The sequence below is a fragment of the Microcaecilia unicolor genome, chromosome 3, assembly GCF_901765095.1.
Source record: "Microcaecilia unicolor chromosome 3, aMicUni1.1, whole genome shotgun sequence".
Lineage (NCBI taxonomy): Eukaryota > Metazoa > Chordata > Amphibia > Gymnophiona > Siphonopidae > Microcaecilia > Microcaecilia unicolor.
This window is the reverse complement of record NC_044033.1, coordinates 250,773,804-250,799,937: the sequence shown is the minus strand read 5'-3', so window position 1 is coordinate 250,799,937 and position 26,134 is coordinate 250,773,804. Positions and strand designations below refer to the sequence as shown.

At 46.9% G+C, this 26,134-nt stretch overlaps 2 protein-coding genes across 4 annotated transcripts; one reads left to right on the top strand and one right to left on the bottom strand.

Moving 5' to 3' along the window:
* Positions 1 to 908: 908 nt before the first annotated feature.
* LOC115466473 (zinc finger protein 524-like) lies at positions 909 to 4,463 on the bottom strand. The gene is made up of 2 exons (XM_030197720.1): positions 4,311 to 4,463; positions 909 to 3,612 (listed from the first exon to the last, which is right to left on the bottom strand). Exon 2 carries the CDS (start codon positions 3,571 to 3,573, stop codon positions 2,137 to 2,139), a length of 1,437 nt encoding a protein of 478 aa, XP_030053580.1. The 5' UTR covers positions 3,574 to 3,612; positions 4,311 to 4,463; the 3' UTR covers positions 909 to 2,136.
* A 1,861-nt stretch (positions 4,464 to 6,324) lies between these two features.
* Positions 6,325 to 25,181, top strand: LOC115466465 (zinc finger protein 160-like). 3 transcript variants are annotated; one of them, XM_030197705.1, is made up of 4 exons: positions 6,325 to 6,511; positions 8,921 to 8,924; positions 11,967 to 12,240; positions 23,221 to 25,181. In XM_030197705.1, exons 3-4 carry the CDS (start codon positions 12,135 to 12,137, stop codon positions 24,972 to 24,974), a joined length of 1,860 nt encoding a protein of 619 aa, XP_030053565.1. In that variant the 5' UTR covers positions 6,325 to 6,511; positions 8,921 to 8,924; positions 11,967 to 12,134; the 3' UTR covers positions 24,975 to 25,181. The 3 variants fall into 3 exon arrangements, with proteins under 3 accessions (XP_030053565.1, XP_030053564.1, XP_030053566.1); XM_030197704.1 differs by lacking the exon at positions 8,921 to 8,924 and having other exon boundaries at positions 6,325 to 6,515; XM_030197706.1 differs by lacking the exons at positions 8,921 to 8,924; positions 11,967 to 12,240 and having other exon boundaries at positions 6,325 to 6,515.
* Positions 25,182 to 26,134: the final 953 nt, after the last annotated feature.

The window sequence follows — 26,134 nt, the reverse complement described above, 5'->3', positions numbered from 1 at the left end:
TGAGAATCTTCCTGACTACCATGTCAACTTTAGCTGAGCTGGAAACAGATTGATGTCAAAACACGGCCCATGTCGGGTCCTTGAATAAAGCACGTGTTTGTTTGGGTTTTTTTGTATCAATGTACTAGAGACCCAAGAAAACTGCAGAAAGCATTGAGGCGGTAACAGTGGTTAGCGTATCTGGGTTTAAAAAAGGTTTGGACAAATTCCTGAAGGAAAAGTCCATAGTCTGCTATTGAGATAGACATGGGGAAGCAACTGCTTGCCCTGGGATTTGTGGCATGGAACGTTGCTATTCTTTGAGATTCTTCATGGATTCTTGCTATTCGTTATGATTCTGGAATCTTTAGGGTTCGGGAATGTTTCCTACAATTTGGTTTTCTGCCAGGTACTTGTGACCTGGTTTGGCCACTGTTTGAAAAACAGGATACTGGGCTAGATGGACCATTGTTCTGACCCAGTATGACTACTCTTATGTTCTTATTTACACTATGCTTGAGAAGCAGCAGAACAATGGGGACCTGGAGGAAACATACCTGACAAGTGACGCATGGGGTGGGGGATCCATTATACAACTCTTGTCCTCCAGAACTGTCAAATGAGTCCTTTTTCTGGGAAGGAGAGAGTTTAGGTCACTCCCTCACTCTTTTACCTTGCATTCTCTGATTTCAAAACACATACAGTGGGGACTACATCTCCCATAATCCACTCTAGCTTGGCCTGCGATCTCTTTTCAGAAACTAATCACTGACCCTGTCATTACCTGTTACCTCCATCTCCCATAACGTTCCATCATCCCAGCCGATACACCCCCTCCTCTTCCCTCATTGGTAACATCACCACATCCAGCCACTGGTACTAGAACAGGACTGTATGTTTTATTCGATAACACAGCATTGCTACACATTTCCCACCCCCACCCCCACCCCCATTATCCACAGTCCTGTTTCTAATGGATATCTGGGGATTAACTGTGTATGTTTGTCCACTTGTATGGGGGACAAGGGAATCAGGGAGGAAGATTTTTGCCCGTTGACTCTCCTGCTGGAAATAAAATACGAGGGGAGTACTCTTTAATATGAGGGTGTGTGGTAAGAGTGTACCTGGGGAGAACCTGGCCAGAATGAGGTACATCCATAAATTCAAGAGAGAACTTATTTCTTCCAAGATCAGAACCACTTTGTGTAGTGGTTTCAAGAACAAAATTTAATATTTTGACTACACAGTTACTGCAGAGTGGAAATGGAGCAGAAAGCTCAGCCTGACAGCAAAACAGAGTGACTGGCCTGCTGTCTGATCTCAAAAACACATCTTTAGCTTGAGATGCTATCTTCTTGCTGCAGTAACAATATGCAAAAAAAAAACCACCATGAACTGAGGCAGGTGTAAGCTGGAGACCACAGAGTACCCATATGCACAGGCCTTAAACTGTGACTTTTAACACCAGAAGGAATCCTTTTAACATAGTTCCTTTGCCATTCTTAATGAATCACAAGCTACACTATAAAGCAGGATACAGGCTTTAGAATCAGATTGATTGATTATAGCTAACTAAATAGCATCCTGCAGTGCAGACATCAGATCACAGCATTTCTTTTAAAACATGGACTGAGAACGGTGTTCATCTAAATAAAATAGGGCACTGTCCCAGCTCGTCTCTTGCCTGTGCCACGTTCAGAGTCCAGCTGAGCTCTTCCCAGCCTGAGCTACTGCAGAGCCAACCTAGCTGCAGAATACAGAGCCGTGTTCTTCTTCTGTGCAACAATGTCGATTTTGATTAGAACTAAGGATGACCAACTGGCTGATTTTCAGGACAAGTACAGCCTCTCTAGATGTTATCCCCTCTTCACTCAAGGTCTTGCACCTCCTAAACTTACCTTAGGAAAAGATTCAGGGTATGCATGAGGATAAAACCAGGGCTGGACCTGCCTGTTACAAAAAGTTGAGGCCAACTGGTGGCCTCTGCATTGGTTCGGTGTGAAAATTACATGAGGACACTTACGCTGAGTTCCCATTCTTTGTACATGAAAGAACACTGCTCTATCTTCTGCAGTCACATGAGCTCTGCAGGATCCCTCTAGGGACAGAACCATAAGAGGGAGCAAAAGGGATGTGAAATTTCTGTCATCGCTATGTTCATTCCGTGTTATCCTCTGCCAATGTATCCTCTGTGGCCTCGCCCCAGTCGCTGCTGTCTCCTGCTTCCTGCTGATAGAAGGTCTCCCGGGCATGCTTTCGCTTGATGTGACGGCGGAGCGTGTTGCGTTCCGTGAATCGTAAGTGGCAGAGTTCACACTGGTACGGCTTCTCGCCCGTATGCACCCGCTGGTGGCGCAGCAGCTCCCCGGACTCTCTGAAGCCCTTCAGACAGATGGTGCAGCGGAAGGGTCGCTCCCCCGTGTGGATATGCTTGTGCCGCTGCAGGTGTGAGGAGCGCTTGAAGCTTTTCCCGCAAACCTTGCACTCGAAGGGCTTGTGCTCCGAGTGCGTGATGCTGTGCCGCTCTAGGTCCGACAGGTACAGGAAAGTCCGGAAGCAGACCAGGCAATAGTGAAGCTTTCTGGGGCCCGGCGGTGGTGATGAAGGCGGTGCTGGTGGTGCCGGCGACGGTGGAGGAGGCACCTCCTCTACATGGGGCTGGGGTTTCCCCTCTGCTGCTTTGTCCAGATCCTTTTTCATCACGGTGTAGGGCACCCCCTTATCATCGATCAAGAGGAACTGGCCTTCTCCTGTCACTTCGTTGGAGCTGTTGTGTGGTTGAGCCGATGAGCCCCTGGGAGCAGGAGTTTGGGCTACAGGTCTGTTGTTGATAACAGATGTCTGCTGGGGAGGGGATTTCTCAGGAAAATGTCTCAAGGTGCTTGTGGTCTTTATGCAGTACGGACCCCTGACCATTAATCCAGGGGACTGCGGGCTCCTTGAATACCTCTTCAAGGGCATCCGCCTGAGAGCCCTCTGTCCCAGGATGGGATCTTCCAGTCTGTCCTCAATCAACGGGCTCTCAGTTCCCTCCTGGTTGGGCTCCGGCACTGAATCCCTTCCAGCTGTCAACGCAGAGTTTAGCAGTGGTCCCCAAGTAGCACGCCTCAAAGGTTTAGAGAGGGGGTCTCCAGCTGATGCACCGATCTCCATTTTGACCGCTGGTCCCCCGCTGGACGAAGTTTCTGGGTCCTCAGTCCTTCCGCCCTGGTGAACTTTGCTGCCATGGTTGAAATACAGCTGGACAGGTTTTGCAACATGGTGAAGAGAGCTGAATTTGGTCAGTGGTTCAATGTGCAAGCCACCATCATCCTGCTGACCCACCCCTTGGTTCTTTGGCTGAAAACAAAGGCCATCACCCTTAATACCATCCTCAGTCCTGCTGCCACAACCTCCCTGGACTTCCAGCTTCACAGCTCTGGTGTTTGGCAAGCCACTTCTCTTTGGCGTCAGATTCCAGCTTCCCATGTGCAGCTTCTGCTTCTCTGGGCTGGGCCAGACACCACCAAACTGTGCCCCAGAGGTCTGGTCTTCTGTGGACGGTTCTGCTTTCGGGTGCCAAAGAAAGGATGCGTTCTGACTAGCCGGCTCCATCGGGGTTCTCTGCAGCTCAGGTCCTCCAGCCAAACATCGCTGCCAAAAACAAAGCTACACTCAGTTATATGTAAAAGAATGCACATCCAGATCAGAAGTACACGCTCCAGCTTACTTTCCATGGGTTTCAGTTCATAACAAAATATAAACATGCAGGGAAACAGGGGTGAGGGGGACTGAAAATACCAGAGGTGGTTACAGCAAAACACAGAGTACCCAGGGGCTGAAAATACCAAAATGCAGAAAGTGCAGGGGCTGAAAATACCAGAGGAAACTCCAGGCAAATGCAAAGAGTGCAGTGACTGAAAGTAGCAAAGGAGATTCCAGGAAAACGCAGAAATTCCAGGGTAGACGCTAGCTAAATGCAGAGAAAACTGAGGATGAAAATACCATAGGAAAGCTCCAGCAAATGTAGAGAGAGCAGAGACAGAAAATGCCAGAGGCAAAATCCAGCAAAATGCAAAGAAGACAGTGGGTAGAGAAGCAGGTCACATCAGGGCCCTCTCTGGTTTGTAAACAGAAATAGATGGGGAAATGAGTCCTAGCAACAGCAGCAGCAGCAGCAAAATGAATACATAAAGACATGCATTTCTCTGCTCCCTAAATGTAACTACAAATAGACCATATTTAGTTTGTCACTGAGCCCACTTCAGCTTCTCCTTGCACCCATGCAATTGGATAAGAAGCAGAAGGTGCCCCAGTAAAAGCAGAATTTGAACAGAAAGAGAGATCTCTACCTTTCTTTCATTGTGATCCCAATGCAGCTGCTATCTGGGCTGGGTGAGTGGGAGGCAGCTGGTGGGCTGCAATGGGAGTCCGGCTGGAAACCTCTGAGTCCACCTCTGGCTGGCGGCTGGATGACTCTGGAACAAAGAGACTCAGTCTGCTTGAGGCACTAGGACCAGAGAGAGCTGCTTCCCTCAGTGAGGAACCTGGGAGCTAAGCCAGCTTGCTGCATGATGCCCTCTGGGTCCTAGATCCAGCTGCTGGCACCTCAGTCCTGGTGACAGAAATGAGGTACATCACAGCAAGCCTTGTCCAAAGGTAGATGAAATTTAAAGTGCACAAGTGCAAAGCGATGCACAGCGGGAAAAATGATCCCTCCTCTGCTCGGTGTGTCACAGCAACCCCAAATGCAACCAGAATGATTGGGAAAGGAATAGAGGAGAATAAAACAGATAATGTAACGCACCTTGAATATTGCGTGCAGCTCTGGCCGCAGAATCTCAAAAAAAGATATATTTGATTTAGAAAAGGCACAGAGAAAAATGACAAAAATGATAAAAGAAAGGCCAGAGAGGTTAGGGCTCTTCGGTTTGGAGAAATGACAGCTGAGGGGGATTTGATAGAGGTCTAAGTGGAGTGAAATGAGCAAATCCTGGAGGAAAAATCGGAATTTAGGATAGCCTCTGCTTATGGATGCTTACAGTTACCCAGGGCCGCAGAGAGACTGGGCCGGTCATCGCCGCCGTGCCACAGTTCCCACCCGCCCCCTCCGGGCTCGGCCGCCTGCATTGAAATCATCACCTGTCACCTCACTCCGTAACTGAAAGCGCAGCAGCAGCAGATCGGATTCGTCTCCCTTCGGACCTTCCTTCCCTGTGTCCCACCCTCGCAGAAGTCACATCAGATGAGGGCGGGACACAGGGAGGGAAGGCCCAAAGGGAGGCGAATCCGATCTGCTGCTGCTGCGCTTTCAGTCACGGAGGTGATAGGTGAGGTGCTATGATGATTTCAATGCGTGGGGCCCGGCCCGGTGGCGGACGGTTGACGGAGCTGAGGGCGGGTGAGATCGGGGACTGCGGCGCCGGGCCCCCTTTGGAGGCCAGGGCCCGGGGAATTTTATCCCCCCTGCCTCCCCTCTCAGCAGCCCTGCAGTTACCGCAGAAAAGTTGGTAAAAGATCTCTGAGTTTTAGCAAAATACTGTAAATGCAGAGCTTAGCAGCTGAAAATACCAGATGAAATTCCAACAAAATAACAAAATGCAGGCAGTGTGGGGGAGGGGGGGGGGCTGAAAATACCAGAGGAGACTCCAGCAAAATGCAGGGGACTGAAAATACCAGAGCAGACTCCAGCAAAATTGCAGAGTGCATTTTACTAGAGTCTTCCTCTGGTATTTTTAGCCCCTGTACTCTCTGCCTGTCTGTCTGCACTTATATTTTCAGCTCCTGCATTCTTTGGAGTCTGGTCTGGTATATTCTACCCCTGTTACTCTCTGCATTTTGCAAGAGTCTCCCTCTGGTATTTTCAGCCTCTGGGTGTCTGAATTTCCCTGGAGTCTCCCTCTGGTATTTTCAGCCCCTGCACTGTCTGCATTTTCCTGTAGTTTCCCTTTAGTATTTTCAGTCCCTGTGCTCTCTGCCTTTTACTGCAATCTCCACTGTATTTCAGCCCCTGTGTGCTCTGGGTTTAGCTGGTCTCTGGTCTGATATTTTTCAGCTCCTGCATGCTCTACATTCTGCAGGACTCTCCTCTGGTATTTTCAGCCTCTGCACTCTCTGCATTTAACTGTGTTCTCTTTTGGTATGTTCAGCCTCTGCGCTCTCATTTTCCTGGGATTTTTTCAGATCCCACTGTTCGTATGCAATACAAGAACTACGTTCTCCAGGACTCTTTCAAAAGTCTTTGCAACCCTTCCTTAGTCCCTGCTTAGTGTGGAAGTTGCAGAGAAGGGGTTAAACGGCTTATGAAGGGCAGTGCTTGTGTTGTCTAGGAACCAAAGCTGTCTGCTGCAAGTTGCTTGTGGTGTAAATATCCAGTTGCTCTTTTCCTGTGTTTGCAAAAGCAAAACCCAGCCCAGGAGTGGGGGAGAGGAAAACCTGGGGGAAGATGCCGGAGATGCTGCTGAGGACTTGAGAGGAGGGGTCATACAGCAGAATCCATTCAAGCAGATTAAATGATCATCACCCCGGGGAAGACAGCAGATAAACCTGGTTTGTAGGTAATGCTGTGTGTTTGTTTTCCTTCAGAAACTACTGTTTTGCAAACAAAGCTACATGTTTGTTGTTGCACTGGGGTTGTTTTCATATTTTGAGAGACCTGTGTGTGATGGAGGAAGGCATCTTAGGAAAGGAGGGGTCCCTGGCCATGGAAACCTTTTACAAGGTTCCTGTTTTATTGTTCTTGGAAACTGACGTGCCCAGGGTTGTTTTATTTTTAGGGGGGGGGGCTGGGTGAAGGAGGGGAAATGCCAATGATTGAATGATAAAGGGGCCCTCTGAGACAGCAGTGGGGGCTAGACAATGCTGGAGGCTGGAAAGTGCAGTCACTCCAAATAGCAGAGGAGACTGCAGGGACTGAAAATAGCAGAGGAGACTGTAGCAAAACGCAGAGAGTGCAGGGACTGAAAATAGCAGAGGAGACTGAAGCAAAATGCAGAAAGCGTAGGGACTGAAAATAGCAGAGGAGATTGTAGCAAAACGCAGAGAACGCAGGGACTGAAAATAGCAGAGGAGACTGCAGCAAAACGCAGAGAGCGTAGGGACTGAAAATAGCAGAGGAGACTGAAGCAAAATGCAGAAAGCGTAGGGACTGAAAATAGCAGAGGAGACTGGAGCAAAATGCAGAGAGCGTAGGGACTGAAAATAGCAGAGGAGACTGCAGCAAAATGCAGAGAGCGCAGGGACTGAACATAGCAGAGGGCACTTGTGCAAACTGCAGAGAACGCAGGGACTAAAAATACCAGAGTCTTCAGCAAAATGCAGATATCGCAGTGACTGAAAATAGCAGAGGAGACTGCAGCAAAATGCAGAGACCGCAGTGACTGAAAATAGCAGAGGAGGCTGCAGCAAAACAGAGAGCACAGGGACTGAAAATAGCAGAGGACACTCGTACAAACTGCAGAGAACGCAGGTTCTAAAAATACCAGAGTCTCCAGCAAAATGCAGATATTACAGTGACTGAAAATAGCAGAGGAGACTGCAGCAAAACAGATGCGCAGGGACTCACAGGGACTGAAAATAGCAGAGGACACTCGTACAAACTGCAGAGAACGCAGGTTCTAAAAATACCAGAGTCTCCAGCAAAATGCAGATATTACAGTGACTGAAAATAGCAGAGGAGACTGCAGCAAAACAGAGCGCAGGGACTGAAAATAGCAGAGGAGACTGCAGAAAAATGCAGAGAGCACAGGGACAAAATAGCAGAGGAGACCGCAGCAAAACGCAGAGAGCGCAGGGACTGAAAATAGCAGAGGAGACTCCAGTCTGAAAGACATAATTGATAGTGGGAGAGGGTCAGATTAGTAGTTCTTTAGTGTAAGGCCCCTCCCTTTGCCCCATGTTGCACTCCCATGACTGAATTCTTCCTTATGCTGCAGTGTCACCTGTGCCTTGCATGGGTGTCCAAGTTTAGTACTCATCTTGATTCCCTCTATGGATTGATTGAAGGACAGATGCCTTTAGCCCTCCTCTCCCCCTACACCAAGCTTTAAACAAAAGGATCTTTTTCCTCTAACACATAAATGTCCTTGACAGTCACTGATCTATGTGTCTCACTGCACCAAGAGACTGTCTTCAAGTTTTGCCACACCAGAAGCCACTTTTTGACCAGCGATGTGACCCGCTGGTAATATTGGTTTATTTTTGTGGTATGTGTCCTCTGCTGTTGCCTGAGGTCCTTCCCCCAACTCTCTGAAGGACCAAGGGCTGATGGGCTTAGGTTGAATAAGAGCTGTGAATCAGAGAGAAACAGCCCCTAGCAGTACCAATCCAGAACCCATTCGCCGTTTAGAAAATAGAGCATTTTGCTAATAAGGGTTCATTTAGGGGTGGGGAGAAGATGGGGGAACCAGGAAGGTCAGAGAAACACCTGCTGGAGCAGAAAAACTACTGATTTTCTTCCCATTGCCAGAGCAGAGCGAAGGGGGAATGAAGTTGACATCAAACTTGAGGACCAATAACCAGGCTGTAGAATAGGAAGCGCTCAGGAGATTGAGAGAGAGACTCAACCAGCGGACTGTTGATTTTTTTTCCAAGGTTTTTCCTGTTTATGGCATGGATAAAGACCACCTCAGTCACAACACCCGTTTCAGCACATTATTTATTTACTTCCCAAATATATATAAGCTACACAGCAATTCTCAAAATGCAGGCAATACAAATAAAAATACAGAAAACATAAAATACACACAACATAATACCAAAAAATATATATAACTGCCTCAAAAATTTCTTTATAAAGACAAGCTGTTCCCCAATCTCTTTGTGGGTAATCCTCTAAAGGTCACCTAAAGTAGAATATCTTTGCAAGTACTTACATTATTAACTCAATGGCTGGTGGAAATGTTAGAGCTGCAATGTATTTATTTGTAAAATTGGTTATACCAAAGGTTGCAAAAAGTATCAGTGGGGTTTGACAATAATCCATTACAGAACATTTTATTAAACTGGGGGAAATAAAATGCGATAACATAAGGAGGGACTAATTTAATTTAATTTTGACATTTATAACCTGCTTAAGTATCAAGTTCTAGGCGGGATGCAGTCACAAAATATTATTTATCCATAAAATCCAAAGAAGCTAAGTTCAAGAGATAATACACAAAATCCAATACATAAGATAATGAAAGACCTCATAATAGAAAACTCATTTTTAAAATATGTTTGAAAAAGCCACGTTTTTAATAGGTGACGAAACCTCATGTAGTCCATTATCAGTCTGATTCCAAAGTTCTGCTGTTTTTCCAAGCAAAGTTGTAAGTTTAAATCATTTTTATTGGCTTAAGTAATGGAACAGTACAACACAATCCTGAAATAGTTAACAGCATCAGCCACACTTTTCTATATACAAAGAGGTGTATTTTCAAAGCCCTTAGGGTTGCGCCTGGCGGTAACTCAGAGTTTGGCATGCGCTGAAAAACTGCAGTAGAAAATGTGGTAATCGGCAGTCAGTGTGCGTGTGAGCCCTGGCCGATATATCGTGGTCTGAACAATGTGACATAGCCAGAAGTGATTTACATAGTAATATAGTAAATGATGGCAGATAAAGACCTGAACAGTCCATCCAGTCTGCCCAACAAGATAAACTCATTCTACATGGTATGTGATACTTTATACCCGAGTTTGATTTGTCCTTGCGTTTCTCAGGGCATAGACCGTAGAAGTCTACCCAGCACTGTTCTTGTACTAAGTTCTGAAGCTAACGTCAAAGCCCCTTAAAATTTACACTCCAGCCCATTCATATCTATTCAGTTACAATCAGGGCGTAGACTGTAGAAGTCTGCCCAGCACCGGTTTTGCTTCCCAATTACCGGTGTTGCCACCGAATCTCCGCAAAGATCTCATAGATCCATTCATTCTAAACAGGATTCCTTTGTGTTTATTCCACGCATGTTTGAATTCCATTACCGTTTTCATCTCCACCACCTCCCGCAGGAGGGCATTCCACATATCTACCACCCCTTCAACCTCAATTCTTGTCCTCTAGTTCTACCACCTTCCTGTCTCCGGAAAGGGTTTGTCTGCAGATTAATACCTTTCAAATATTTCTATAGCTCTACTAGACATACACTGTACACTGGACATAAAGAGACAGTCCCTACTCGACAGAGCTTACAATCTAATCGGGACAGACAAACAGGACAAATAACGGATAAGGGAATTACTAAGGTGGGAATGATAAAATACAGGTACTGAACAAGTGAGTAAGGGTTAGGAGTTAAAAGCAGCATCAAAAAGATGGGCTTTTAGCCTAGATTTGAAGACGGCCAGAGATGGAGCTTGACGTACCGGCTCAGGAAGTCTATTCCAGGCCAGTTAATTAAGTTGCACATGTAACTGAAGCTATGCTGTAACTGTGCATGCCATTTATAGAATTGGAGGCCTGTCCCCCCCCCCCCCCGGATTCTATATAGCATGCTTAGAGATCAGCGCCAAAATCCAAGTGTATTCTGTAACAACGCACTTAATTGGCTTAACAAGCCAATCAGCGTTGTTAACAGCACTCAACAAGCAATAATGAGCACTAATTAGCAATAATTAGAATTTACACGCACAACTTCCTAAGTGTATCCTGTAACGCACTGCGCTTACTGTGGGTTCCGGGCAGAGAAATGGGCGTTGGGATATCAACTAAGCGTGTTCTATGTACCGCGCCTAAATCTAGGCGTCACTTATAGAATGCGCGAAGGCGGAAATGTTTTTCCGTGTGGATTTTCTAGGCGTCGTATATAGAATCTGTTCTTTTAACGTGTGAATCAGCGCATTAACTGCAGCTGCAGAAGCATGCCAACTGTTAACTGCAGCTGTGTGCGTAAATTCTAATTATTGCCAATTCAAATTATTGCCAGATCTCAGCCACACTCAAATATTTTGATGTAAAACAAATTTCCGATACAAATTGAGTTTTAACCCTTTTTTTCTAAAAATAAAATAAGATTCACTCGTTAAGTGTTTTAAATTCTGAGCTAATGGACAAAAGAGTGATGACAGTTCAAGGAGGATATCAGGAAGTCTTTAAAGTCAACAGCTTTAAAAAGGAATCCGACACGGCCGTGTTTCGGCACCAAAGCCAGCATCAGAGGTCTAACATATCTCTGTAGTTGTTTGTTCTTGTTGTAGGCGCAACAATTCTATGATTTGTGGAAGCCAAACGGCTATATTGCTCCTGGTTAATCAAACAACAACAGAAGAGATCTATTAGACCCCTGAAGCAGGCTTTGGTGCCGAAACACGGCCGTGTCGGATTCCTTTTTAAAGCTGTTGACATTAAAGACTTCCTGAAATCCTCCTTGAACTATCCTCGCTCTTTTGTCCATTGCTTTTATTGGACGTGAAGGTCTACCTGCGCTAAAGCACACGGCCATATGTTGGCCGCAGCCTTTGCACCTAAAGCGTGATGATTTTCGCAGTTAAGGCATGTTAAGTGCAAAAGATTTAACGCAATTTAAAGCCCCCCTTGGTGGCCCTTTTACTAAGCTGCGTTAGGCTAAGACAGCATAAATGGCAGTAAAGCGTTCCATTCACGGTAATTATTTTTTACAGTTTTTTTTGGGGAGGGGTGTGTCAGCGGCAGAGAATGCGCTAATCATCGAGCGTGATATTACCGCTACACTAACTGGTTAGTACATCCGTAACTCTGGAGGGGGGGGGGCTCTTAGCCCATCCTAAATGCTTCCTCAGTCATTTTTTTAAATGGCTGCTCACCAATGCTATCATTAGCGCATGGCCAGAAATACAACAAATAGAAAAAAATGTTAAAAACCCTTTTAGACAGCTGCGCGAGAAATGGCTTAGCATGCGGGAAAGTCCCATGTGAGGGTGCATAAAGCTTAGTAAAAGGGTCCCTTGGTGAGATAGTTATTAGGATTTATTTTCTGCCTTTTTGAAAATTATAACACATTTCCATTTTGTTGGGGTGGGGTGTTTTATATATATTTTTTTATTTTTTGCAGAGAGTGGGGTGCCAGGTGAGGCGGGAGATTGATATGTGCGCACCCTTCACCTCCTAAATGAGACCCCAGGGTGGGGTGGCCATTCATGGCAGGGGCTTATACCCCTTCCCCCTAAGCTGCAGCGGTACTTGCCCTGGCTGAAGGTAGACCGTACAGAGAGAGACCTAGATGGAGAAAAGCAGCGGCTTTCAGCTTGGAACAACTCCCTCACCTTGCCTCCGAATTAGTAACTCGGGCCAGAAATACAAAGCCGGGACCCAGTGTGACTGGGAAGGTAGGTAAAATATAGCCCCTTCTACTACTACTGTTACTACTACTTATCATTTCTATAGAGCTACAAGACGTATGCAGCACTGTACACTTGAACATGAAGAGACAGTCCCTGCTCAACAGAGCTTACAATCTAATTAGGACAGACAAACAGGACAAATAAGGGATAATGACAATGAGTAGCAAGATTCTGGAATCCCAATGACTACTACTACTTATCATTTCTATAGAGCTACAAGACGTATGCAGCACTGTACACTTGAACACAAAGAGACAGTCCCTGCTCGACAGAGCTTACAATCTAATTAGGACAGACAAACAGGACAAATAAGGGATAAGGACAAAGGGTAGCAAGATTTCATGTACAATCCCAAAGAGTAGCAAGATTCCGGAATCCCGAAGAGTAGCGAATAAGGGAAAAGGACAAAGAGTAGCAAGATTCCGGAATCCAAAAGAGTAGCGAATAAGGGAAAGGGACAAAGAGTAGCAAATAAGGGAAAAGGACAAAAAGTAATAAGATTCTGAAATCCCAAAGAGTAGCAAGATTCTGGAATTCCAAAGACTACTACTACTTATCATTTCTGTAGCTCTACTAGACATACTACTTATCATTTCTATAGAGCTACAAGACGTATGCAGCACTGTACACTTGAACACAAAGAGACAGTCCCTGCTCGACAGAGCTTACAATCTAATTAGGACAGACAAACAGGACAAATAAGGGATAAGGACAAAGGGTAGCAAGATTTCATGTACAATCCCAAAGAGTAGCAAGATTCCGGAATCCCGAAGAGTAGCGAATAAGGGAAAAGGACAAAGAGTAGCAAATAAGGGAAAAGGACAAAAAGTAATAAGATTCTGGAATTCCAAAGACTACTACTACTTATCATTTCTATAGTGCTACTAGATGTATGCAACGCTGTACACAGGACATGAAGAGACAGTCCCTTCTTAACAGAGCTTACAATCTAATCAGGACAGACAAACAGGACAAATAAGAGAATTACTAAGGTGGGAATGATAAAACATAGGTACTGAACAAGTGAGTAAGGGTTAGGAGTTAAAAGCAGCATCCAAAAGTTGGGCTTTTAGCCTAAATTGGAAGACGGCCAGAGATGGAGCTTGACGTACTGGCTCAGGAAGTCTATTCCAGGCATATGGTGCAGCAAGATAAAAGGAACCGAGTCTGGAGTTAGCGGTGGAGGAGAAGGGTGCAGATAAGAGAGATTTACCCAGTGAATGGATTTTCCACCCCCCCCCCCCCCCCCGCTCCACCTTTTATTTCTTTAGGAAGGCAGGACATCTGCCCTCTGTAATAACATTTGCTGATAAAACATAAGGCCATGAGCTGGGGTAGGTCCCTTCCCATCCTTTTGGCCGAGACTGAGAGAACCAGTATAATAGCAGAGAAAAAGGGGGGGGGGGGGCTGTTTTACACACCTACACACCAGACTCCGCCCCCCCCCCCCCCCCCAGCGATGTTACAGCTGGGGGCTTCAAATTCCCATAACCACATCCTCCCCCCAGGTATTGCTGACAGTATTCAGCTTACCAGTTCCTCTTCCCCCCTGAGCTGCATGTAACAATAAAGTGATCGACAACACTGGAACTGCCGAAGCTTCACTTGTCTTTTGCCATTTGCGGGACACAGACCATAAAAGTCTGTTTGGCATCAGCCTCAGTTCCCCTCATGCTGTATACTCTTTCAGTATTTTGTCATTTGAGGGACACAGATCATAAAAGTCTGTCTGGCATTGGCCTCAGTTCCCCCAATGCTGGAATTGGGGAACCCAAAGCAGCCCTGGGGCTCCATTCCAGGCTGTGCCTCACCTCTAATCCTCGAATTTTCCACCTGGCAACCCTGAGCAGCAGCTTCAGAGAGCATTTTCCATCTCACAGATAGGCTGCAGAGAATACCTTCTCCTGCTTTAGACTTAATCCCGCCCACCCTACCCCTCTACCCACCCACCCCTAGAGTGACATGTCTTATATAACCTCCCTATCAACCCACTCATTACTTTACCTCACCCATTTCTATTCTTCTATCACCTTCTCCCACTACTCCAACCAGAGTTACACCTAATCACACTGACCACCCTTCAACATCTTCAGTCCTTCTGTGACTGTTCTCTTGTGCTTGACTGCTTAAATATTTTAAATTTAAATGCTTTACTTTTTGTCTATTAGATTGTAAGCTCTTTGAGCAGGGACTGTCTTTCTTCTGTGTTTGTACAGCGCTGCGTACACTTTGTAGCGCTCTAGAAATGTTAAATAGTAGTAGTAGTAGTAGACTCTCTGTGCGTCTGGCCTTGGGATGAGTCACTTTATCTCCCTGTGTCTCGGCTGTAATCCCCGGCTCTGTCACTGACTCACTGTGTGTAACCCTGGAGTGAGTCACTTTCAGGGGCATTTTCGAAAGAGAAGGGCGCCCATCTTTCGAAACAAATCAGGAGATGGGCGTCCTTCTGTCAGGGTCGCCCAAATTGGCATAATCGAAGGCCAATTTTGGGCGTCCTCAACTGCTTTCCATCGCGGGGATGACCAAAGTTCCCGGGGGCATGTCAGCAGCGTACCAAAGGTGGGACGGGGGCGTGGTTAAGAGATGGGCGTCCTTGGCCGATAATGGAAAAAGGAAGGGCGTCCCAGAAGGGCATTTGGCCGACTTTACTTGATCCCTTTTTTTTTCACGACCAAGCCTCGAAAAGGTGCCCAAACTGACCAGATGACCTCCCCTTACTCCCCCAGTGGTCACCAACCCCCTCCCCTCACCCAAAAAAATTAAAAAACATTTTTTTTCCAGCCTCTATGCCAGCCTCAAATGTCATACCCCGCTCCATCACAGCAGTATGCAGGTCCATGGAGCAGTTTTAGTGGGTGCAGTGCACTTCAGGCAGGCAGACCCAGGCCCATCCCCCCCACCTGTTACACTTGTGGAGGTAAATGTGAGCCCTCCGAAACCCACCTGAAACCCACTGCACCCACATGTAGGTGCCCCCCTTCATCGCTAAGGGGCTATGGTAGTGGTGTACAGTTGTGGGGAGTGGGTTTTGGGGAGGTTGGGGGGCTCAGCACACAAGGTAAGGGAGCTATGCACCTGGGAGCAATTCGTGAAGTCCACTGCAGTGCCCCTTAGGGTGCCCGGTTGGTGTCATGGCATGTGAGGGGGACCAGTGCACTACGAATGCTGGCTCCTCCCACAATCAAATGCCTTGGATTTGGTCGTTTCTGAGATGGCCGTCCTCGGTTTCCATTATCGGTGAAAACCGAGGTCGCCCATCTCAACATTTAGGTTGACCATCTAAGGTCGACCTAAATGTGGAGATTTGGGCGTCCCCAACCGTATTATCGAAACGAAAGATGGACGCCCATCTAGTTTCGATAATACGGGATGCCCTGCCCCTTTGCCGGGGCGCCCTTAGAGATGGGCGTCCCCGTTCGATTATGCCCCGCCATATCTCCCTGTGTCTTGGCTCTAATCCCCGGCTCTGTCACTGTGTATGACCCTGGGTTGAAGCTGTGTCTCAGTTAGTGACAGACCCGAGGATTAGAGCTGAGACACAGATTCACCCCAGGGTCACATACAGAGAGTCAGTGACAGAGCCAGGGATTAGAGCTATCTGTGTGTGACCTTGGGGTGAGTCACTTTGTCTTCCTGTACCTTAGCTCTAATCCCAGGCTTTTTCATTGATTTTCTGTGTGTACCTCTGGATCCAGTCACTTCCTAGGTGCCAGCTCAAACTCGCTGACTCTGTACAGGGAGGTAAGTTATGCCGATCTTAGAATTCTCAGTCTTTTTTTGAAGAATTAGCTTCTATGAGTTACTTTATCTCCTGTGCCTCAGCTCTAATCATCGGCTTTTTAACTCATTCTCTGTGTGACCTTGAGTCACTCCCTCATCTACTGTCTGCCTCCTCCCTGCCCTTGAAAGTCGAGCACTGTATCTTTATAGTCTGAGTATTTCAAACCCCGTCAAGGTTCCTTCCCTCTGTCTTTTCTAGAACCAGCAAGAGATATGCAAGAAATGTCACCCAAAAGTCATTCAGCCGCATCTCTGGGATCCACGAATTCAGCCGCAGTCCAGGCGTCTCAGTCATAAGCACATAAGCATTGCCATACTGGGACAGAGCAAAGGTCCATCAAGCCTAGGATCCTGTTTCCAGCAGTGGCCAAGCCAGGTCACAAGTACCTGGCAAGATCCCAAAAGAGTAAAACAGATTTTATGCTGCTTATCCTAGAAATAAGCAGTGGATTTTCCCAAGTCCATCTTAATAGTGGCTTATGGACTTCTAAACCCTGCTATGCTATCTGCTTTTACCACATTCTCTGGCAACAAATTCCAGAGTTTAATTACATGTTGAGTGAAGAAATATTTTCCCCGATTTGTTTTAAATTTACTACTTTGTAGCTTCCATGTAACTTCCTCAAGTGTCCCCTAGTCTTTGTACTTTTGGAATGAGTAAAAATTGATTAACCTCTACTCGTTCTACACTAGTCAGGATTTGGTAGACCTCAATCATATCTCTCCTCATCCGTCTCTTTTCTAAGCTGAAGAGCCCTAATCTCTTTAGCCTTTCCTCATACGAGAGGAGTTCCATCCTCTTTAACATTTTGGTCGCTCTTCTTTGAACCTTTTCTAATTCCACTATATCTTGATATACGGTGAACAGAACTGAACACATTACTTAAGGTGTGGTTGCACTCTAGAGTGATACAGAGCCATTATAGTATTTTCGGTCTTATTCACCATCCCTTTCCTAATAATTCCTAGCATCCTACTTACTTTTTTGGCTGCCGCCACACACTGAGCAGAAGATTTCAGCGTATTATCTACAATAATACTGAAATACAAAACAACTTACGCAGCCGGCTTCTCCTACATAAACGCACAACTATGGAATGGGCTCCCAAAAGCTGTGAAAACAATCCACGACCACTTGAACTTCAGGAAATCACTAAAAACCAACCTCTTCAAAAAGGCCTACCCCGACGACCCCACGTAACCCTCTTCACCTACCAACACAGCATGATCGAACAGGACAACACGCAATCTTCATCCATTCCGACCCTCCACTTATACCTCATACGATCACTATACAACTTTGTATTTGTTATCCACTGACTGGGCAAATGCCTTTGACGGTACTATGTAAGCCACATTGAGCCTGCAAATAGGTGGGAAAATGTGGGGTACAAATGCAACAAATAACACCTAGATCTTTTTCTTGAGTGCTGACCCCTAAAGCGGACCCTAGCATCATACATCGGTGTATGAAAATTGTTAAGCCATCCCCAACAGACAGGAGATTCCCTGGAGACCCAGGTGCGGAGAACGCATTGTGGGCCACATTGAGCCTGCTAATGGGTGGGAAAATGTGGGATATAAATGATACAAATAAATAAATAAATATAAAATACGCTTGTTCATATCCCAGCCATGGGCGTAGACTGGTGGGGGGGGGCATTGCCCCCCCAAACTCTTCTTACCGGAAGTCGCGGGTGCGCCAGTAGTAAAAGCACCAAACAGGCAGCTCCGACTCCGTCCTTCGCTTCCCTGCCCTCTCAGCGTCCCGCCTTCCTCTGATGTCATTTCCTTTCGGGCGGAACGCTGAGGGCAGGGAAGCAAAGGACGGAGTCGGTGCTTGTTTCCTGTTTGGTGCTTTTCCTACCGCGCCAGGAGTTCACATTCGCCGCTCTGCTCTTCGCGCCAGTGAGCGCCGGGCCAGCCAGTCCACACAACAAGGAAGGAAGAAGAAGGGGAAGGCGCCGCAAAGCCATCTTCTGGTAAATCAATGTTTCCTTTCCACTCCTCCCCCGCACAGCCAGCCGTCACCGTTCACTCAAAGTCAAAACAGCAAGCAACCCTGTGAGCTGCTGCTGCCTGCCTGCATCCACTGTAGTTCTTTTTGTTGGTCCATCTTAGTAACACTGTTTTTGTTGGGTGGGTAGGCTAGGCAGTGCCTTACAAGGTGGAGGGAGGGGGAGGGGGGCAAAGGGAAACGGGAAAGGGGTAGTTGGAATCAGTCTTTAGAGTTTTTATATAGCTGTTTTAAACAATGATTTAGGAATAAGAAGACTGAGACCCTCATAACACACCAGTCAATATTTTTAATCAATCTAGAGCTAATCCTTTCTAGCACAGCTCTTTTTCCCTTCCTTCCTTCCTCCATATTAGCATATTCATTTGCAAATGAATATGCTAATATGCTCCGCCCCATCCTTTGCCCCCCAAATGAAACAGTCAAACTACGCCCATGATCCCAGTTCCTAAAACTACACAACCTCCATTTACACCAAAAAAATGTGGCATAATTCCCTATGTGTGTAAATTGTGGAATGCCCACAAAACCCCCATGACCACGCCCCTTTTGAACTGCATGCTTTAGAATTTAGGCGCAGTTAATTACAGAATACGCTTAGCGACTTGTGCGCGTAAATTCTAATTATTGCCAATTAGTGCTCATTATTGCTTGTTAAGTGCTGTTATCTTTTTTTTTTTTTTATATTTTATTTATTGGTGTAAATCATTATTTCACTACAAATTATGAATATGCAATAGGCATTTACAACAGGAAAAAAAAAATAAAAACAAGAAATAACATTTAAAGCCTGTTTGTCCACAAATAAAGAAACATTGGTTCCAAGAATCAAGAAATATAAGTGTAAATAACAAAAAATAGTTAATCCCCACCAGTTGCTACCTCAGGGTACTGATCCCAGCCTGCTTTTATGGAGGGCACACAACATTCATATCTACTCTAGCATCAAGAAATTCTTTTAACTGTTTAGGGTCAACAAATTGAAATTGTTTACCCTCAAGCGTTAAATTACATATACAAGGAAATCGTAGTACAAAGTTTATTCCCAATGCCAACGCTCTAGGACGCTGTTCCAAAAAGGCTTTGCGCCTAGCTTGAGTGGGCCTTGAGAGGTCAGGAAAAACGCGAACCTTTGAACCCATAAACAAGTTTTCTAAGTGTCTTAAGGAAAGCCTTAGTATTGCATTGCGGTCAGGTTCCAAGACAAAAGTAACAAGCATAGTAGTCCTCTGGGTAATAATCTCCAGTGAGCTCTCAAGAAATGAAGTTAAATTCATTCCATCCCCCACCATTGGGAGGTTTCCATCGCCCCCCTGTGGGTTCCAGATGTAATAGGCCCGTGTTATGGGGGGCAATGAATCCTTGTCCATTCCGAGAATGTCCACCATATATTTCTTAATCATTTCAACAGGTGAAATCAGAGGAGATTTAGGAAAATTTAGAAACCTAAGATTAAGTCTCCGAATCTGATTCTCCAGATATTCTGTTCGTGTATGGAGAAAAACATTGTCCTTAACCAAAGCAGTCTCTAAAGTTCCCATTTCTTGTAATTTAAGTGCTGTTATCAATGCTGATTAGCTTGTTAAGCCAATTAGGTTATGCTTGTTGTTATGGAATACGCTTAGATTTCAGCGTGGAACGCTAGCAGGTGAATTTTTGAAAGAGAAGGGCGCCCATCTTTCGACACAAATTGGGAGATGGGTGTCCTTCTCTCAAGGCTGCACAAATCGGCATAATCGAAAGCCGATTTTGGGCGTCCTCAACTGCTTTCCGTCGCGGGGACGACCAAAATGCATGGGGGTGTGTTGGCACCGTACCAAAGGCTGTCCTGGGGCGTGATTAAGAGATGGGCGTCCTCGGACGATAATGGAAAAAAGAAGGGCGTCCCTGACGAGCATTTGGCCGACGTTACTTGGTCCATTTTTTTTTTACGACCAAGCCTCGAAAAGGTGCCTGACCTGACCAGATGACCACCGGAAGGAATCAGGGATGACCTCCCCTTACTCCCCCAGTGGTCACCAACCCCCCCCCCCCCCCCCAAAAAAAAAAAAAAAAAAAAAATTAAAAAAAATTTTTTTTGCCAGCCTCAAATGTCATACCGAGCTCCATGACAGCAGTATGGAGGTCCATGGAGCAGTGTTTAGTGGGTGCAGTGTACTTCAGGCAGGCGGACCTAGGCCCATCCCCCCCTACCTGTTACACTTGTGGTGGTAAATGTGAGCCCTCCAAAACCCACCTGAAACCCACTGTACCCACATGTAGGTGCCCCCCTTCATCCCTAAGGGCTATGGTAGTAGTGTACAGGTGTGGGGAGTGGTTTTTTTTTTTTGGGGGGGGGGTTGTGGGGCTCAGCACTCAAGGTAAGGGAGCTATGCACCTGGGAGCAATTTGTGAAGTCCACTGCAGTGCCCGGTTGGTGTCGTGGCATGTGACGGGGACCAGTGCACTACGAATGCTGGCTCCTCCCATGACCAAAAGGCTTGGATTTGGTCGTTTTTGAGATGGGCGTCCTCGGTTTCTATTATCGGCGAAAACCGAGGTCGACCATCTCTTAGGCCAACCTAAATGTTAAGATTTGGGCGTCCCCGACCGTATTATCAAAACGAAATATGGACGCCCATCTTGTTTTGATAATACGGGATGCCCTGCCCCTTCACGGGGACGTCCTCAGAGATGGGCGCCCTTACAGATAGGTGTCCCCGTTCGAAAATGCCCCTCCATGCGTGTAAATTGTGGAATGCCCATGAAACCCCCATGACCACGCCCCTTTTGAACTGCATGCTTTAGAATTTAGGCGCAGTTAATTACAGTATACACTTAGCGAATTGCGCTCATAAATTCTAATTATTGCCAATTAGTGTTCATTATTGCTTGTTAAGTGCTGTTATCAATGCTGATTAGCTTGTTAAGCCAATTAAGTTACGCTCGTTGTTATGGAATACGCTTAGATTTCAGCGTGGAACGCTAGGCGCTCTATATAGAATTCGGCAGTTTATGGCTACCAGGCCCGGCCTTAAGAGATTTTTCCTCATTTAATTCAACCTCCCACAGCCCTTCCCCAGGTGCAAGGATTACACAAATACGGTAAAGTCTCAGTTATCCGACCTAAACAGGACCGACCCATTGTTGGATAAATGAAAAGTCGGATAATATTGAAAACAATTGTAATCCCTCAATTAATGCAGAAACGAAGGCAGTAAAAGCAGGGTCCCAGCTCACAACGGGGTTCGAAAAATGGAAAGAGAAGCTGTATGTTGTCACCGATGTGCCGGATGGTCGGATCAGCGAAGTTCGGATAATCGAGACTGTGCTGTACATTTAAAATATCGGCTACCCCAATGTAGGGGAGGGAGGGAGATAAAGAATTTAGGCTTTATCAGTTGCTTCTTCCACTCTGCTTCCCGGGGGATTATAAGGACACAAACCCCCTGGGGGTGTGGATGGAAGAGGAATGTCCTTTAGCATGATACTAAGCCATGCAGACTGCTGCAACGGAATTGATGCGGGATGTAAGGAACAACTCACAAAGAAACTCCAGACCGCTCAGAACACAGCAGCCAGGCTGATATTTGGTAAAACACGATTCGAAAGTGCCAAACCCCTCCGAGAAAAACTGCATTGGCTCCCAATCAAAGAATGTATTACCTTCAAAATCTGCACCCTGGCCCACAAAATTATCTACGGCGAAGTCCCAGGACACATGACAAATCTCATAGACCTGCCAACCATATCTGACCACAACATCACCTTGTATTTGTTTCTCTACCGGACCTGGCGAATGCCTTTACAGTACTATGTAAGACACATTGAGCCTGCAAATAGGTGGGAAATGTGGGATACAAATGTAACAAATAAATAAATAAATAATATGTGGGATTAGACGAGGGATGGGGGTGGGGCCTAATATTGGACGTAATGTTGTATTTAAGTTGAAGGTGAGATTGTGGGTTAGTAGGGAGGGGAGGAACAAATTTGGGCTGGGCTTTCCAAATGCTATGTTTTACTTTTGCAAACAATATCGCATAACAGAAGGTTTTGGAAAGAGGAGAGGGATACGATGAAAATTTGATGACAGCCTTTGAGGCATATTTTCAAAGCACTTTGGGAGGCTAAGTTCCATATGTTTCTATGGAACTTTGGGAGGCTAAGTGCTTTGAAAATAAGCCTCTTTGTCTTTTTGACTTCCTGTATATCCAGATTTATAGTTGTATATGTTTTGTATACGGTCATCAATAAAAATGTTGAAAATAAAATACCGGCTAACCTTGAGCCCTTAGCTTGGGTCTCACCCGTATGTCTGGCTGATTATATCCCGCTTGTCCAAGGAGAAAGTGGGGTTGCTTACCTGTAGTGGAGGTTCTCCATGGATAAATCAGTCACACAACCCTCCTTCCTCCCCTCACGGTGGAAGTGGAAATTATTCTAAGCTATAGAACTGACTGAAAGGGTGGAGGCAGCACACATAGAGTTTTCCAGATTTTTCTGGGCTTTGGGAGAGAGGGTCCAATCAGGCTCCATCAGGAGTGACGCAACCTATCTTTGTGGCTGATTTATCCTGCCATCCGTGGAGAACCTCCGTTACAGGTGAGTAACCTCTGCCCAGTCATCTCCCCGATATTCAACAGCATCGTCCAGTTTATGTGACGCTGAAACTCCAGTGAGCACCTGATTACCAAGATCTAACCAGGCAGGAATCTCTCCTGCCCGTTAAATCGGTTTTAATATTGGCCCAAAAGATATTGGAGATGCTGCACTTTCAGATTCCCAAGTCTGGCATGTTCGAATCACTGAACCAAAGCAAAAACTAGTTTTTTGTCTTTATTGTCTGGACAGCTGTGCCTTCGTAATCCATGTCTCCCACAATTTGCACCTCTGCGTTCTCCCATTGTCCCGAGGGAACGGGCTGAAAACGTTTCCCAGGGGGCACCTCTGCATGTGCATTTGAGGTGTGAAAAGCCAGAGATCTTTCATTATTACACCCGGGGGGGGGGGGGGGGGGGGGGGGGGGGAGGGGAACGACACTCAGGTCAATTTTAGGTCAATAATAGAAAAGATGCTGTCACTTAGAAACACCGAATACCCACTGAACCACCCCCCCCCGGATTATATTGTACTTTTGAATATGGATGTCCGCTGTTTTGTTAATAAGGATTTTGTTTTCTTTGCAGAAGGAGCTGCCGATGGTGAAGTCCTGAGCTGTGACGGGTCACCTCCAGGGGAAGCGGACAGGGCAGACATGTCCATTCTTTCGGACCAGGAGGGCGACGGTGGTGGTAATGAGGAGGCTGCCCCGGACTGTTCGGAGTTCATACTCAGGGAACAGGCATCTTTCCAGAGCACAGAGGCAAGGGGGATCAGTCCCAGACTAGCGCTCCGGGAGCAGCACCGCCGCTTCTATGAATGCGAGTCCTGTGGCCGCCGCTTCTCAGACCCATCCAACCTGCGCCGCCACCGGCACATCCACACAGGTCGGAGGCCTTATCCCTGTGAGACCTGTGGAGCCACCTTCCGCCAGAAGTCGCAGCTGGAGCGGCACCGGTTCGTGCATACTGGTGAGCGGCCTTTCCAGTGCGCCTTCTGTCCCAAGGGCTTTCGCGACTCCACCGAACTACGTGTTCACTATCGGGTGCATACCGGAGAGCGCCCTTACAACTGCGCAGAGTGCCAGCAAACTTTCTCCCGGATCTGCTACCTGAAAAGGCATCGGGAGAAACACCGGTCCTTACCCAAGCCAGCCCCAGGCTCGGTGCCCAGCCCTTCAGCCCCCACTGACCCTGCGAGTGGGGGTTTCCCCTGCACCTTCTGCAGCCGGACCTTTGAGAGCAAGAAACAGCTCGAACTGCACCGGCGCGGGCTGCACCTGCGGACTGGCCCGTCTGGGCAGCGGCTTTACGAGTGCGGAGATTGCCGGAAGCGTTTCAACAACTCTTCCAACCTGCGCAAGCACGCGGTGATCCACACCGGGGCCAAGCCTTTCCGCTGTACTGTCTGCGGGCAGCGCTTCCGCCAGGCTACGCACCTGGAGCGTCACTACCTAATCCACACCGGGGAGCGGCCTTTCCCCTGCCCGGACTGCGGGAAAGGCTTCCGGGACACCAGCGACCTGCTGAAACACCAGCGGGTGCACACAGGCGAGAAGCCCTACCAATGCTCCGTCTGCCAAAAACGATTCAAGCATCTGCACAATGCCCGTGTGCATCACCAGCGTCACTCTGTTGCCTCTGTCCCCACCGCTGAAGAAGGGACACAAGGTGTAGAGGGAACTGTGTCTCCAGTGCAAGCCAAGGCAAAAGACAGTCCCAGAGAGATTAATAGTGCTGGCACATGGCATATTAATGCCACCGACACATGCAGCAGGCAGCAACGTATGGACCAGACCTCTAGTGATGAGGAGACGTGCACAACTGCAATACAGATGACTGAGGTACAGTGCACAGCTACGACTCGATCTACCACGGATGGCATCCCTAGCAGTAGGGTGCAGGGCACGGATGTCACCCACGAGACTTCCCCGCGGTCCGCTAGGGAGAACGAGGAGCAGCCGCTGCCGGAGCCCTTGGAGTGCAGCTTCTGCCGGAAGGCCTTTGCCCGGATCTCCGGCCTGCGCCGCCATTCCCTGATCCACACGGGCCACCGGCCCTTCGGCTGTCACCTGTGCGGAAAGACTTTCCGGCAGCTGTCGCACCTGGAGCGGCACAAGCGTATCCACACCGGGGAGCGACGCTACCATTGCACCACCTGTCAGAAGGCCTTCCGGGAGTCCAGCGACCTGCTGCGTCACCAGCAGATTCACACCCGGGAGAAATGCTTCCGCTGCCCCCTCTGCCTCAAGACCTATACCCAGTTGCGCTACTTAAAGATGCACCGCCTTAAGCATGGACTGAACCAAGAGGACGAAGAAGAGGAGGAGGAGGAGGAATAGGTGGTGACAGTAGGGGATGCCACCGTGGGTTCAATGGTCTCCCCCTGTTCTGCCACTTTCAAAGACCCGCAGGACTAAGTACTCCTTGGGGGGAGGGAGGTTGTATATTGTCTATTGACACAAATTGCGTTGGGGGTGGAAAAAGATCCCCAAAACAGTATTGAAGGATCAGGTGCTACAACCATTAAAACACATTGGCAACTGGAAGTGTTTTTTGTTTTGTTTTTCATATTGGAGGATATGGAAATCGAAGATGTGAATGATTTTCTAGTGAGCTGCTAACATGTCACTGCTGTGGTTTGCAAGGGGGAAGTCAAATGAGTTGAAAAGATCTGTGGCTATTAAACAGCTTGTGGTGAATGGGAAGAGCTGGGCCTGACTTATAATCTACCCCCCCCCCCCCAGTTGCATCTCTGGACTTGTAGTTTCTCTGAGCAACGAGAAACTAAAATTCCATTGAAGACTTGGGAAGATAAACTAGGCCCTGCTTGACCTGTCCTGTATCTACCTGTATCTGTCCTGTATGTACCATGGTCACAAAGTACAGGGGGCTGGAAATTGTGAAGGAAACCTTTTCTATAAGTACATAAGTATTGCCATAGTGGGACAGATCAAAGGTCCATGAAGCCCAGCATCCCGTTTCCAACAGTGGCCACACAAGGTTACAAGTACCTGGCAAGATCCTAAAAAAGTATAATACATTTTATGCTGCTTATCCTAGAAATAAGCAGTGGATTTTCCCCATGTCCATTTTAATAATGGCTTATGGACTTTTCTTTTAGGAAGCCATCCAAACCTTTTTTTAAACCCTGCTAAGCTAACTGCTTTTACTACATTCTCTGCCAACGAATTCCAGAGTTTAATTATATGTTGAGTGAAGAAATATTTTCTCTGATTCGTTTTAAATTTACTACTTTGTAGCTTCATTGCATGTCCCCTAGTCCTAGTATTTTTGGAAAGAGTAAACAAGCAATTCACATCTACCCGCTCCACTCATTATTTTATAGATCTCTGTCATATCTCCCCTCAGCCGTCTTTTCTCCAAGCTGAAGAGCCCTAGCCGTTTCAGCGTTTCCTCATAGGGAAGTCATCCCATCCTCTTTATCATTTTCGTTGCCCTTCTCTGTATCTTTTCTAATTCCATGTTGGCTTTGTCTGAT